This window comes from Mytilus trossulus, chromosome 14, assembly GCF_036588685.1.
Source record: "Mytilus trossulus isolate FHL-02 chromosome 14, PNRI_Mtr1.1.1.hap1, whole genome shotgun sequence".
In the NCBI taxonomy this organism is placed as follows: domain Eukaryota; kingdom Metazoa; phylum Mollusca; class Bivalvia; order Mytilida; family Mytilidae; genus Mytilus; species Mytilus trossulus.
The window spans coordinates 18,686,696-18,702,476 of NC_086386.1; the positions used below are offsets into that span (position 1 = coordinate 18,686,696).

At 30.9% G+C, this 15,781-nt stretch overlaps 1 protein-coding gene across 1 annotated transcript in view; it reads left to right on the forward strand.

Annotated features, from left to right (window-relative positions):
* LOC134696913 (uncharacterized) overlaps positions 1–15,781 on the forward strand; it is a 35,639-nt gene that overhangs the window by 10,288 nt on the left and 9,570 nt on the right. The window contains exons 2-4 of the mRNA XM_063558880.1: positions 13,923–14,022; positions 14,692–14,819; positions 15,503–15,700. Coding sequence (XP_063414950.1) covers positions 13,923–14,022; positions 14,692–14,819; positions 15,503–15,700 — 426 coding nt within the window. The remainder of the gene's footprint in view (positions 1–13,922; positions 14,023–14,691; positions 14,820–15,502; positions 15,701–15,781) is intronic.

Below are 15,781 nucleotides of genomic sequence, written 5' to 3' on the forward strand. Positions count from 1 at the left end.
TTTTTTTTTTTTTATCAAAATGCCCAATCTAGCAACCTGTTATGAACAAGAAATAAAGAAAATCCACACGATATGCGCAGCTTTAATATAAGTTTAACACCATGTACATAATTTTAACTTGAAGTAAAAGGACTGTAGTGCTAAATACTTAGCCGTATACACCCTATAAACCAAGTGCGGGATTGACGGTTGAACGGACACAAGTGACACAATATGATGATACGTGCCTATTAGGATTTTGGTGACAAAACGTATTTTTGAAATGTTACTGTGATAATTATACTTATCAAAACTTTCCAATCTAGGGGACTTACATTTACTAAAACTACAAATTAGAAATAAAAAGATACTCGTCCAATTAGCTTCAGTCACAATTTGCTTGATTTCTTTGGTTTTGATGTCGTTAGGTAGATAGGGGAAGATGTGGTGTGAGTGCCAATGAGACATCTCCCCATCCAAATAACAATTTAAAAAAGTAAACCATTATAGGTCAATGTACGGCCTTCAACGCGGAGCCTTGGCTCCAAATGTTGCTTTCTTATAAATTGCATATCCCATATCTCCATTTATCATTATAACAGTCAACTGTTGTACAAATAAAATTTTCTATATAATTGTTTGCTTTATTTATACTTGTACTTTTACTAGTGTCATGTTACCCTCTTCAATAATGTGCAAGCGGTAACGTAAATATTTCTTTTTACGTAAATGTTCGTAAACTTTGTCGATTTCTTAGAAAAATTAGAGGCTATAATTTGAATTTTTACAACTAAAGTTTCAAGTGACGGTTGTAAATTGTCGGATTAATTGCTGTCTGCTTTACGTCCAGTGGCAAATAGATCATACATGTTAAGGGCGAGAACAAGTTAACAATAAATACAATTGGTAGGTTATGTAATAGAGGCGTTTCAGGATTATGGTCAAGTAAATTTGGAATGACACTGAAAAATGAGGGTACATTGGATAGGGACAAAAATTTTATCTAGCAACAGGCCACCTACGGACCCCTCAAAGAGTTGTTGGAAAGGTTCTTGATTTTCAGAGAGCATAGCACTCTATTTATTCGAGGCATCGGATTTAATGTCCCCATTCTGACCGGATGTGGCTGCAAACTTGATACATCCAGCACAGTCAAATAGACTTCTCACTTTCGAAGCATTTCACTGCCGGTTTGAAGAAGACAAAGTAATCATTTCTATTCCCTAGTCACCCTTGTGGTGTAATTCGTAGAATAAAAAAAAATATAAAAATTATGTAATTGTCAGAAATATAAAATGTATTTATTCTCACTACGAAACAAATCTCTTTCTGTCGTTTGAATAAAAAGTTAGTCAGTCGTTTGCTTGTAAATTTCGAGAGAAAAAAATGTAACGGAACCAGGATGACAAGAGCCAGTCCTGACTACTTGCGTTTATATACGCAAGTGGATACATGAGGCTGTCTTTAATCAGACTTTAACTGGACCTGAATTGTTTTTAATTTTATTTTTGCCCAATCTAGTTCTCATGTATTTCTCAGTCTAAGTTAACTTTCTCAGACCTCATTCCGAATTTGCTGTCTGTCCCGTGTAGATTTGGTCTACAAAAGCTAGCACTTTATTTTATAAATGTTTCAGAAACTATATCGGATTCACTCTCTACAGACCAATGAATTTCAGAGACTGTTTATACTTGGAACACATGCAGGGAATGTTTTTCGGCAAAATGACAAAGTTAAACTACTGTTTTACATTCCGTACTAACAAACTATTTTCTGTATGAGTTTCAAAGTCTGATTGTACAATGTATTGTTCTTTGTCGCCTAATCCTATTCGAATTCTCATCCAGTTGATAACTATTTTCCATTTTGCCCGAGCGGTGTTTTTGACGACCAGTTTTAAAACGAATTGATGGTTGTTCAATTCCTGTTTTATTACGCATCATCATAAGTTTCTAAAGATTAGATTTCTACGAAAATTGCATGGGGATACGGCGTGCATCATGAATAAGTATTTATTGCACAAATAAACCAAAAATAAAATAAAGTGACAAAACTCAATCTTTTATTCAAAAGAACATATATAGATAAATCGTGCAGATGCTTAAATATTTAAGAAACAGCCGGATATTTAAAAGAAAAGTAATACATTTTTAAAGGTTAACAATGAGCAGAAGAATTACCAGAAAACGATAAAGCAATTTATTTCAAATAAGTTAACCGTTTCGTATTGCATCAAAACTCTCGGCACTCTGCATCTAGAAAAAGTTTCCGTTAAAAATGTCACTTAGTTACCATTTTTTCTTCTTATTCAATTCACCTTGTGATTGCAGAAGCTGCTACATTGGCTTGTATACATACATCTTGTGTGAACGTTATTCGATAACGTCAGGAACGATAACTCGTGGCGTAACGTCATTCGGTATCGTGTTACCTTTTATGAGCTATTGATAAGTTTTTTTAAATCTAAAGATAAATTGGTGTAATGGGGCAAAATATTTTACCCTATATCGTTGGGAAAAAAACAAGGAGTCCGAACATCTGACTCAAATTTCCAAAACCTCACCTAAGTACGTATATTCTTAAAAGAATAGATATAGGAAGATGTGGAGTGAGTGCCAATGAGACAACTCTCCGTCCAAATAACAATTTAAAAAAGTAAACCAATATAGGTCAATGTACGGCCTTCAACACGGAGCCTTGAGCCTTGGCTTACACCGAACAACAATTTATTAAGGGCCCAAAAATTACTAGACTAAGTGTATAATTAACTATTTCCATATCGACTAGAGTATCAACTAGAGGAGCAGTAAGGTAGACCAATACGAACGTCGATATGGAAAAAGGACGTGTTACAATCTACTCATCACCTATTTAACAAATGCATTAAAAAATGCAAAAAACGAATTGGTTTCTGGAAAGATATAAACATGACGTTAATAATTTTCTCCTGACATATTTCAGTATTATGAGCACGTTCTTGGATGAATTTGTTTCGCATTTATACTTTCGTAGTTACCTTTAATGCATGGAATATAATTCATTATATTTGATTAGGTGTAACGTTATCATATTAGATGTCTATAATAGGTAGAAGAATAAGCATATAATATAATATAACTGTCAAATTGTCTTTAATAAAAAGGTAAGATATGAAAACTAATGCAGGTGAGCTTGACATGTGTTTAGTAAATTTATACGTTTCCTAGTACTTTAGATACATATGCATGTAAAGCAATAAGTTTGAATAAATAGTGATGATGCAATTTACTGTCAAGGAATATTAATCCCATATACATTACCAACCCGCTGGAGGTATTGAAAATTGAGCAGGTATATCCTAGTAAGATCGGCTGCTCCGTTTGATTAAACTATAAATACGTACTTATTATAAGCAGTTGCTATTGTTACAGATTATACGTATGATAAAATCTGGAGGAACTGGTCTAGCGAAACCTTTCGATTGGTTTATACAAACGAATAATATACTTTATATGATACACATAATTTCGACTAAGTTTTCTCAGATCCAATTCTGAATAATTGATTTTATCGTAACCGTTTCCTTATCTATTATGCCCGGTAACAGAAGATTTGCACAAGGCATTTTGAAATATACATATATCCTACAAGGTTGAGACACCATATAAAAACGACATACGAGTTTTCATTTACGAACAATTATGACGATTGATATACCAACTTGTAATACTTTTACTATTTGCTTTTGTTCATTATCTTTTCATTTACAAAAGAAAATGGGTGAATACATGATTTAACTCACTTAATCAGATTAACTGCATCTTGAGTGTTGCGTAATTATGTAATTTAAAAGGTACATGAAGAATCGTGCCACTTTAAAAATCGACTTTTTAAGACGAGATTATAGAATAAGACCATACGGAAACATTTACTCAGTTATTGAAATAATTATTAATTACTGAAAAAGTAAATAACGTGAGGGAAATGCATTGCAACTAAAGATAAATAGTAAAGCTAATTATATTTCAACACGATCAAATAATCCACAAAACTTAAGGTGTCTGAGAGTGATAAACTAGAATGACAAATGCAGAGAAAAAACTTCATATTACTGTGATATAATGCCAGCTAACGTTAATGAGACGACAATCGACAACCAAACATTCATACACTTAGGGGTAAATCTCTAAACCTAATAGTCTAATTCAGTATCGGATCTAGAAATTTTGATAAAAGGGGGCCAGGTGACTGCCTAAGAGGGGAACCAGTCATGCTCCAGTGATTTCCTAAATAATCAACCAAATTTTTCATACTAAATGGGGACCGGGCAAGCCTGTCCCTCTTTTCCCATCCTCCTCCGAGTTTGGATATTTACAGCTGAATTAGAAAGATGGTTGTAAAAATCAATATTGAATCTGACAGGTTTCATTTGGAAATTTTATCTTGAAATACTAAACCGAGTGTATAGATATTATTTTTTTAAGGATTTGGAAATAACATCTACGGTATTTTCATACATGAGATAAATTTGTGACTGATGTCGTCCTATGCATCTCATATTGCTACATGTCCACTTTTAATAATATACAACTAAACTACGAGATTTCAACACTATTGGTTTTTGTCAAAAATTTCACGGGTCTATTCCCACTCCCCATTGCAACATAATGGATTTTATTCCTCTAGTAATAATTCAAAGACAAATAATTCACTATTGCTCATGTAATTCTTCTGGTAGATAATATCTTTATAGTTCTACCAGTAAATAGTTCGAACTCAATCTACTATGAACATTTTTTTTTAGCAAATCCAACAGTACAAAATTGGGAATATATATCACAGTTAAAAAACTATGGTCTTTCTCCAATTATATATATGTAGACATATAGGGGTCAATTTCTAAAACTACCTTTTTTTTTGTACTCAGATGCTTCTTATATCTCATACAATGAGCATGCTGTATTTATCTACGCTACTCGTCTAATAAAAAAGATCGAAGAAAGAGTTTATCTTCACGTACGTTACTTTGATTCCTACTTAACCGTCTCTTTTAAAAAACATTGTGTTACGCTTTTAAAACTTAATTTACCACTATTACCAAATGCTTCAATACACCATTACACATACGATTCACACGACCACGCTATGCCGGTATTCTTTTTATTATGTTTCCCCCTTCTTTCCGTTTCCAATAAAAAAATATTGTAGACCTTAAAGCATTTCATTTTGTAAAAATTATCTCATTATTACAAATCAAATTTATTTATCTAATGTACTTGTTATATGTTAAATATCTTTTTGATCGAGTTAAGTCATTTCACTTGATATTTTTAGTGTGTTTTTCTCTGGTGTAATGGTGCCCTTCTGTTTCATGTTAGGGTGAAGATTGACGCCTGTTGAAAAATTTAAACCTGCTGCATTTGTTTGTACTTGTCCTAAATCAGGAACCTGTTGTTCAGTCGTTGTCGTTTGTTCATGTGGTTCATAAGTGGTTTTTGTTTTTCGTGTGTGTGTTGTTTTTTAAATAGATTAGACCGTTTGTTTTCCTGTTTGAATTTTTTAATATTAGTCAATTTGTGACCCTTTCTAGCTTGACCCATTGGTGACATTAGGCTCTTGTCTGCTCTGTGATGGATTGTTGTCTCCCCAAATTTCCATTCTCAATTTTATTATATTTGGGTATATGTATTTTGTTTATAAGAAACGTTTATCCTTTGTGTTATCAATATATTATTGAGATATCTATGTGTGAAACTATTCAGGGAAAAAAACACGACAATAAAAAAAAGAGAATATCGGATACTTAGTTGGTCCTGTTATTCCTTTTATTACGTAATTCTGAAATATTTAAGAATAACCCCCTGCCATGATGTTACAGATTGGTGAATTAAGTCAAGTTTTCTAAAAAAAAAATGTTGGCATTTCAGAACATCAGGATTATCTACGTGCACAAGGTTACAAAGCAAGGGTAGTAAATTGCGGACTGAGGTACGTAGTCCGGGAAATAAAAGATAATTAAAAAAAAAACGAAATCTATTTTGGGCAAATGAAATATAGATTTCATTAAACTAAAATTCTTTTAATCGAGTAATTAAATTGCAAATTTCTTAAAAAGTCAATCGAAGGAGCGAAAAGAAAATCGAAAAAAAAACTCACTCTAAGGTAGTACGAACGAATTGGCTGCACTTTTTAATTTGACATATTTTTGAATATTAGAAGGTCAATTCAATAACACAGATTAACAAGTCTTCAAGAAGTTTGTTTTGTTTTCGAAAACGTGCTTTCCTTTTTTGAAGTGTGTTTTTGTTCTAAATACACAAATACTTAACAGATATCCCGACGAAAGTAAAGACATAAAACTGTAATATTGTTTTTCTGTATTAATTTAAATATCTCAAAAAGGTTATACACTTCTATCATTATTTTAAAATTCAAGACTCTCTCTGTATATCATAAATCGGCTACTTAAGCTGCAATAAACTCTATCAATGCAGACAAACCACCCTTGGTGTAAAGTTTTGATCAAAGTCGTTAAATTGAAATGACTGTCAGTATAAATATTATATCTATTATCACTAAGTATATTTAATATATGGGAGACAGACACTGTTCGTAGATATGTAGAGTAGTTGGTATAATCTTTATCTCTTATTTTGTCGTTTGTCTATTTTCTATTAACTAACATGCCTTTCTGTTATCAATTTGATGTACTCTTAAGTAAGTTTGACATAATTTATGAACCACCAGATCAGCAGTTCAGTAGGATACCAGTTTCTTATGTACATTCTTTAACAATTTCTTGGAACTCTCATGAATGATGCGGTACTTAAATATCTACCTAATTCTTTATGATAGTTTGCTATAGATAAGAATACTAAATTCCCACTTTTAGTGTTTTTTTTTTATTAACATACGTTGCTATATTTTGTACTGGCGTCGCCATAAAAGTTATATTAGGGAACATTATGTCATTGTAATTTCATAAACAGCAAGTGGGAAATTTGTTATGCATAGTCGAGACTAAAAGAAAAAAAAACATTAATGCATCTAATGGTTTAGTAAATGGGTTCGGATGTACTGCTATTAAAGACAGGAAGTTTAAACCGTCTTAAGAAAACGAAGGGATGTCTGCTCAAGCCAGATATTTGATCAGACATCCAAATCGCAGAGTATACAGAACTTTGATACAGAGTAATTATGACCATATGAACGGACTCCTTGACTTGTATATTTGATTTACCAGGGTAAGGGTAGTATGTATCTGTACCCTATACATTGTACATGGTTAAGTTAAGTACACCGAGACCGTTTCTTGATTTGTTCCACATTTTTTATTTGCATCTTCTCCGTCACAAAAGTTTATATCAAAAACAAAACATAGTTTACTTGAATGAAGGGAAACTTTTCACATACGATAATATATGTCCACAAATTGTTCAAAAAAAAATACCATAAGGTCCATAATAGATACAATTCTACAGCTAATTTGATAAAATATTTTCAATTTCTATGACCAAGTTCACTCTGTAATGAATCTTCATTTTGAATATTTTACGTTTAATTAATCAACTTTATGGGCCTAAATGACAAATATACGTTATCAAAGACACAATGATCATTATACAGACAGACAATTGTCACAAAACATCAGAACACCTTTTGGACAGTAATCTGTTTCAACGACAAACACACTTAAAAGAACTAGTAAATCATTCTACTTTCAATAAATTGTGAAACTTAAACGATTATAATCTACAAAGGCAAAAACCACTTGTATAGTGTTGGCTACAACCTTGATGTGATATCATAGATGGAGTATTTTATTTATTAAATAAAACTTCAGTGAAAAATATACTAAATGAGCGAATAACTGATACTAGTAAATGCATGATTTTTCTAATAAACCTTGGATCAATTTCATACAGAGATATATTTATTCAAAAAGATAGAAATATTTGTCCCTTTGTTAAAATGATCGTTAGAATGTATTTTACAGCAAGAAGAAGTCGATTAGCAAGGACATTTACTTCTTAACACCACGTAGGTTTTGATGTATTAATGGACATCAAATTGGTCCATATTCTCTTTTTAAAACGGTTAAGTTCTAATTTAATTCTTCAATTGAATATCAATATTATATAGCAACTTATACTGTCATATATAATTGCCATTTTAGATTAAAGTGGGAAAATATTGATCCTTCAAATGCGATAATTGTTTATCTTGTTTCCATAATAAGTGCTTAATGCACTTAAGATTAAATAAGTGTAAATAAAAGTCGATAAACACCTTATTTAGCACGATATTTCTCTTCTTCAACTGCTTTTATATACCAAAGACTTCATAATAAAGTTTATTTTCATGTGACTATAGCAGTTTTTTACCCATTTATTTTCAAGAGAAATAGTTTTTTGAGCTTTTAAAAGCAAGGCCCCAATAGTGAGAAATTTATAACAGATTTTCTTTGTTCTTTCTTTAATATTCACGTCTAGTATTTGTTCAATATTCCAAATTAAAACAGTCTTTCAATAAATATACTATAACACCATTAACAAAACGCTGTTATAAATTAAATTACTTGATTAATGTTGACTTTTCTTAAAAAAGTAATAAAAAGTAAAACTTTTGATATTTGTGTTACGTATTTGATGTAAATTGTGGATACCTTTCTTGTTTCGGGTTTCCACGCAACTACCCCTTACAACGACCACGAACTAGATCACCTGCTGGCTTAGAACAAAACACAAATCGCATTGTGATTACTTTAAAACGAAAAGATTATTCATTCTAGACTAATAAATTAGGACTATTTCGAACGTGCGCACTTGAATAAACTTTTATTGCGTAATTAGGAAGATCCTTTTTGTATCGCTGATGTATTAGTTAAACTTTTACAAGAGCATTGTCATGAATTGTTGTATATATCGTATGATAAATGGATAATGACACTATTTGTTTTGTTTTATTTGAACATTTAGGCATTGTAAAAGTACAACACATTACAAACGAATATATAAAATATGAAAAAAAAATGTTTCAATTTATATCTAAAGACCTACAGACTCAACACGAGTTCTTTGTACTTGTTTTTTTCAATAGATACAACGGGAACAAGAATCAACAAGAAAACAAATAATGAAACACTACATGCACGATTTTTTTTTAACTCAATATATGTTAATTTCTAAATGAACATGCTGGAGAGTTGTCTCATTGGCACTCACACCACATTTTCCTATATCTATCTGTCTTTGCTTTCCAGTAACCTATATAAGCTTCCGCCTTAAGATTTTACACTTTTCAGTTTAACAGACCGTTATTCAATTGTTATTCATTCGTCAAACTGAGAGTCATATGTGTCGATGGTAACTTCTTACTTTTTATGCAATTACAAATAAAACACTCTGAAATATTTTACCATGTTTTTGAAAAAGCTGGTTAAGGCTTTTTAAAAATGGAGTTTTTTTTTTATTTGTGTCTATCGTTTTACATTATCTTTTCCGTGTTTCTACGCCTGGTGCCATATGGTATGTGTTGCTTCTCATAATTTTCGTTTTGTTTCTTCTGAAATAATCAACAATTGATTCTTTCTTCAGACAGATTGTTTCTTCAGACAGAATTATCTTTCAGTATACTTATTTTTAATAAATCGTTTAAAAAATATTGACAACTGCATAAGGTTAATTAGATTCATTTAATAGAGACGGTGGAATAACAAAAAAAGAAGTTTACAATCTTCAAAGAATTTCAAATTTCTTTTTTCAAAGGTTATAGTTATTTAGATATATCATAGGTGCTTTTTGTAAATTTTTCAAAGCATTATAATTGACCTTTTCTTTTTAAAACAAACCCGTTAATCTACACGACGTCTTTTGCTTTTTGTTCCGTTCATAGATCATGAACTTTTCTATTACTTTTTAAGCCACACACAAAGAGTCACTGAGTTTACTTGCGGTTATTTATTGACATTGTAATTGCTTTTATTCTAAAATTCAGTCTTGATTTGATACATAATACTGTATAATACATTTATGACGATTTTGACAAATTGATTCTTCAGTGATGTTATGTAATTCCATTGATTTTGATTTTAATTAAAGGTGTTTTCTAATGTAATAAAATGACAATTTAAACATTTGAACGACAAAGACAAATAATTTTAAGTGTATACATCGACCATGTTAACCATGTTAAACAACAACGATGAAAACCCTGAGCATCTCTGTCCAGGAAAATAAACAATATACGGCGCACAAATAATCTTTAATTCAACAGAAAATTGTATAAAATTTAACAACGAAGAAGGGTCTACAGTTATTGTGGTCGATTAAGGCCATTTCGAGTTTTCACGTTTCATATTCTATAGGACGAAAACAAAAAATCGCGAAGTCGAAAACGCAAAAATGCGCAGTCGAAAACGCGAATGTGTTTACTTAATAACTGAACATAAGAAATGACCATTTGTGTAATCATTCAGGAAGAATGACCATACGTTTTCTAAAGTTAATTCTATAGTTCACCAATAGGTACCTTTTACCCTTCCGGAGAGCAAGAGATTACTCCTAGTTTTTGTTGGAGTTCGTGTTGCTTAGTAATCTTCACTAAACTTAAAGAAAAAGAGTCTGTAAGCAAGCGTATGACTCCAAGTACATAGTCCGATACATGTTTTCACAATATGATTGAAACAAAGGCATTGTTAACGTCGTGAAGGCAGTACCCTAACAACACAACCAAAAGTTATCAACGAAATATAAAACATCTATTTTAACAAAGCTTTTGTAAAAATTAGTTCTATTGTTTTACCCAATAAAGCTAATAAATTCAAATTCATAAACATAAAAGAATGAAACATTGTTTTATCCCATTTGATCAGCATTTTTTTTTTTAAATGGATTGAATATTCGATTCCAATGCAGCAAGCATGAAATTCAATCGCTATCTAAAAGTAATATATAATAGACTTTTTAATAGTTTGACATGTGATTTCATATTTGTTTAATGATCCAACTATATTCCAAGACTGATAAACGGAAATGTGATTGTTTTATAGGAAATCAAATATTTTTATTGGCTTTCACATGCCTGTGTTGTTTAAATTTTGAATTATAATCAACAAATTGAATGTATTTATTTACATGACTAGTTAAATCATTATAGTCAATTTTAACAAATTCTAAAATCGATTTTTAACTATGTTGTGAAAAAATAATTCTTTACAAAACTCTGCAAAATGGAAACCCTGAAAAATACTTAACTAAATTCAAACAGCGAACTTTGAAAAACTTAAAACTTTTTTTTTCGACAAAAGTCCGATAATAGGACTGGTCCTCAATATTTGAGTTGTATGATATCTGTCTAAGTGCTGCTTATTTGAAATCCTGCATTGTTCTTAAACCTTTTTTTACGATTTTTACTACATGTATATCTTTTAGGTCAGCCACACAATCTTGTCTTGAGTAATTTTGTTATTGAAAGTTTCATACGCCATTGCTTCGATACAAGCATGGTTTACATTATGTATTTTATTGCACATTCAGTTTATCAGCTGATTAATTGTATTAAAGTTAAACACTCTTGAAACAGGACTATTCTGTTAAGTACAAATTGTGTAAGATACGTTCTACATGTGTACCTTAAGTTATGCAGTTTATAAAATAAGGTTAGATTTCATGCGTACATTTACAAAAGGAATATAATACATTTATATGTCATACAATTTCGGTGAGCTATAAAGTTAATTTTTTGCTTTATCCTTTTCTAGTCATTTCAAAATTGAAAACTGACTAGAAATGATTCAATAGTCATAATGTATAAAGTGATGAATGTACCATTGTACTTTGTTATCTCTTTTTTCATATTTAAGCAGATGTTAAAGTGTAACAACAATAATACAATTATTCATAACTAATGATATTTAACAGGTGAAAAAGTCATAAAGTTTACAAGCAGTGCGAATTTGAAAAATAATAATAATGAATTGGTTCATCTTTTCGTATTTGTTTTGCAACAGGTCATCGACCTTGGGTTACTACTGTATGCAATTGACACCTAGTATATATATACTGTCGGTTGTTGAAGTTTGTATATTGACTTGCTGTTGTTATAAAGTAAATTGTATCAAGTTACGATACTGTTGTATTGATATATACACCACTTCTTCTTATAACCCTATGAAAAAGAGAGGAACACAAAATAGTGCTCATAGAACAAAAAGACCTAATGTAGACGTAAGAAAAAATGCTTATATCAGACATTGCAGAAATTGAGAAAAAAAATCTTGGTAGACACACAATAGCAAAACACTGTTATAAATGATACATGGTTCTTGTTGCCCAGTCTTGTGTTGTCCATGTTCTGTTTTGTATGCTGTTTTGTCTTTTTATCTTATTTTTTTGTCATGGCGTCGTCAGTATATTTCGACTCATTAGTTTGAATATATATTTGGTATTATTATTTTTTTTTAATATATAAATGCAATCTACTGCGACCATAATAATAAGGTCAAAATTATATTTTATGAGATCAAAAAGTTCTAAACAATGAGCAGAAATAAACAAGTCTCCGTAAGCCACCACGTGACCAATAAGACGTAGACGGTCACGATATTTACATGTCTGTTCATATGAAGAATTATAGACAAACCATACCGTACGTTGAACTCTAATGGTTAACTTTGACAAATTGTGACCTAGACGAGAGAATTGTCTCATTGGCACTAATACCACATCTTCATATATCTACATTTCGTGTTCAAGAATCTGCATGGTCTTCAACTTTATAACGATAAAATTAATCATTTAATAATTGTAAAAAGCTATAAACAAAAGTTTGAAGTATTTTGCATGCTAACAAGTCTCAATTGATTAATTTGACGAACCATTATATAACGTGACATTTATAAAGCATTTTGACGGGTCATTAATGATGAAATTAATATCAAAATCAATTATAATCGAAAGGTTATTCCTTCCTAGAACTCAGTATCAAATGAATTCTTTGAAAAATTGAGCTTAATATAACACAACATTATTGTATTTCAATCAACACTACCTATCCGAAGAACTTTATTCAAATTTTAGTTCCTGTACACTTAAGGCATTCTTGTTAGTAATTATTCAAATTCTGGTGTAAATTAAGGTAGAAATATAAAAGATGTCCTTTCTTCTTCCTACATGTACTTTCCCTGTTATACAATGTTTAATGTGTGATTGTTTTAAATAGACAATACGTGTTTGCCATCTATACTTCTAAAAAGCTAGATTAACAGTATAAGACATGCATGTGACCGCTATTGAAAAAATATTGAAAAAGTGTTACCTAAGGACCAGTGATGGATAGATTATTAAAGACGAATTGTCAACAAATTCACCAAGCACTTTGTTTTGTTCACACACACAGTTAATATAATGGAATTTTATACGACTGTCATACAAGTGACAATGTTTAGCTACATTAGCTATGAAACTAGGTTAAATCCATCTACATAAGAAAATAACTGTACCAAATTAGGAGTATGGCAGTTGTTAACCATCCGTATGATGTGTTTAAACTTTTGATTTTAGATTTGCTTAGGAATTCCCGTCTATAACTCTCGTTGGAGTTCGGTATTTTTGTTATCTTATTTCTTTTCGAGGAATATCTGTCAAGCGAGTGTAAATTCGTATGAAGACTTGTTTTCTTATCACCTTACTGAACATCATACATAAAAAAATGTGAAATCACACGAAATATCAGTCGAGACATGACGGTGATAAAATATGAACGAAACTCTTTTGATAAAATTAATACAATAACATAGATAATGCTCCTTATATAGCGGTTTTGTGTGTTGAGCACCACTGATGAGGGAATGTCAATGGAATTCAACTATTAAGAAAACCTTCAATAACCTTTAAATTAAAGAAGTTATAAAATACTTTTCGCGGTCTCAAATAGTATTTACATTAATATTTTTTTATTTGCAGTATGCTGCAGCTGTAATATGATATCCCTGACAGCCACGCCATTGATTAACGTATTTACCTCACATCCGGGCTATGATGGGCATGTGCGATATCCTGACGGGTATGAAATAAACATTTATCTTAAAGTTTAGTACTTTGCAACTTTAAGAGAAGGTTCAATCAAGGGTTTTAATTGGCCCTAAATGTTTGATGATATTTTGGAGCGGGCAAAAAAAAAAAAAAAAAAATCACATAGAAATACATGTAATAATACTGTTAAGACCAAAATATATATTTTCGGCACCTTCCTTTAAAATTAACGAAGCTAGTTTGACCTCTGAAATAAACATTATATGTATTTAAAGGTCAATTTTGGTAAAAACATTAACATAATCTTGATCGTTTTTGGCATAATTAAGTAACCTTGGTCGCCATCCACGATCTAAAACAACTTTAAATTGCATGATGAATTGAGTTGGCGGCCAATGTTTTACTTATAATAAATATATAAGCTTTTATGTATGAAAATTTCACAAAATCGTCATATTTTGAAAAATGACATTTGTAGAATATTATGTTGTTATGAAAATAACTGATTTATTTAGCAGTAAGGCTTTTAGAATAGACCCATTAACGAGCCCACGGGTGACCGTTTCGGTATTTTAAGATAAAGTTGATATTTTAGGATATTATATGTGCTATAAGTTAATTCGCATATCAAAACTTCAATTTGCGTTTCCTACTTGTGTAAAACAGATCATATGTAAGTAATTGTAATGTTTGTTTGCAGGAACTATACTCAAGATTGGTACTTAACAACGAACTGGATCAACCACACAATAAAAATACATTTTGCTACTTGCTTCATAGAAAATTCTAAAGGAGTCTGTTTGTTTGATTACCTTTACGTGTATGATGGTAAATATCTGTTACAGTATAATATATTCAGATTGTGTTGAAATTTCTCACAAATAACTTCTTTTCTATGCAAAATGGTTGGTACTATGTGTATTGCTATAAACAAAAAGACAGCATTAAAAAAAATATGAATGAAGTAAATACTTTATACAGCAATGTAAAAGGCAAATTTCCAGATTCATGCACTCGATTTTAATATAAATTCATGCGGTTTACAATGAGGATGTTTGAAGGGAATCTAATATGTAAGGGTAAATACTCTCACCCGAGATAAACTTGAAAAGGAACAAAATGTAGTGTCTTTATTTTTATAAATTAATATTTGAATGACGAGTTGTCTCATTGGCACTCACACTACATCTTCCTTTATCTATCTATTGATTTAGATTTTACCGGCAAGGGTCAGAGTTTGGTATGTTGTTCCTTTTGGTGATCTAGTATACATTATTGTTTAGGAACCTGGCACAGGTAATTCCTGTCTAACAAAAATTATAAAAAAAATGGAAGAAATAGGTTGGACCCAAAACAGATATGTTATATTATACGTTAACATCTTTATAGAACGAACACATCTAGAGAAAACAGTGGGCATGAATAAAGCATTCAAATAATTTGAGTATAAGTATCTCAAGGCTGTTAATATAGGTAAAATAGTATTGTAATTTGTGCAATGTATTTTTCAGGGGCCAACTCCAGCAGTCCTGAATTGCTGAAAACCTGTTGTGGAAAAACACATAGTGCAACATTAGAAAGCTCTACTGGAGAGATGTATATCTTCTTTGAGACAGATAATACGGTCGGAGATACAGGTTTTGAGATCGAATACTGGTCCAATGGTATCACAACAACAACTACGACAACAACGGTAGCTCCTACTACAGGTAAGTTTGTTAAGCATGGTGAAAGATCTATACTTATACAAATGCAAGCATGGTAAATATATACAAAATGTGATCAGGGTT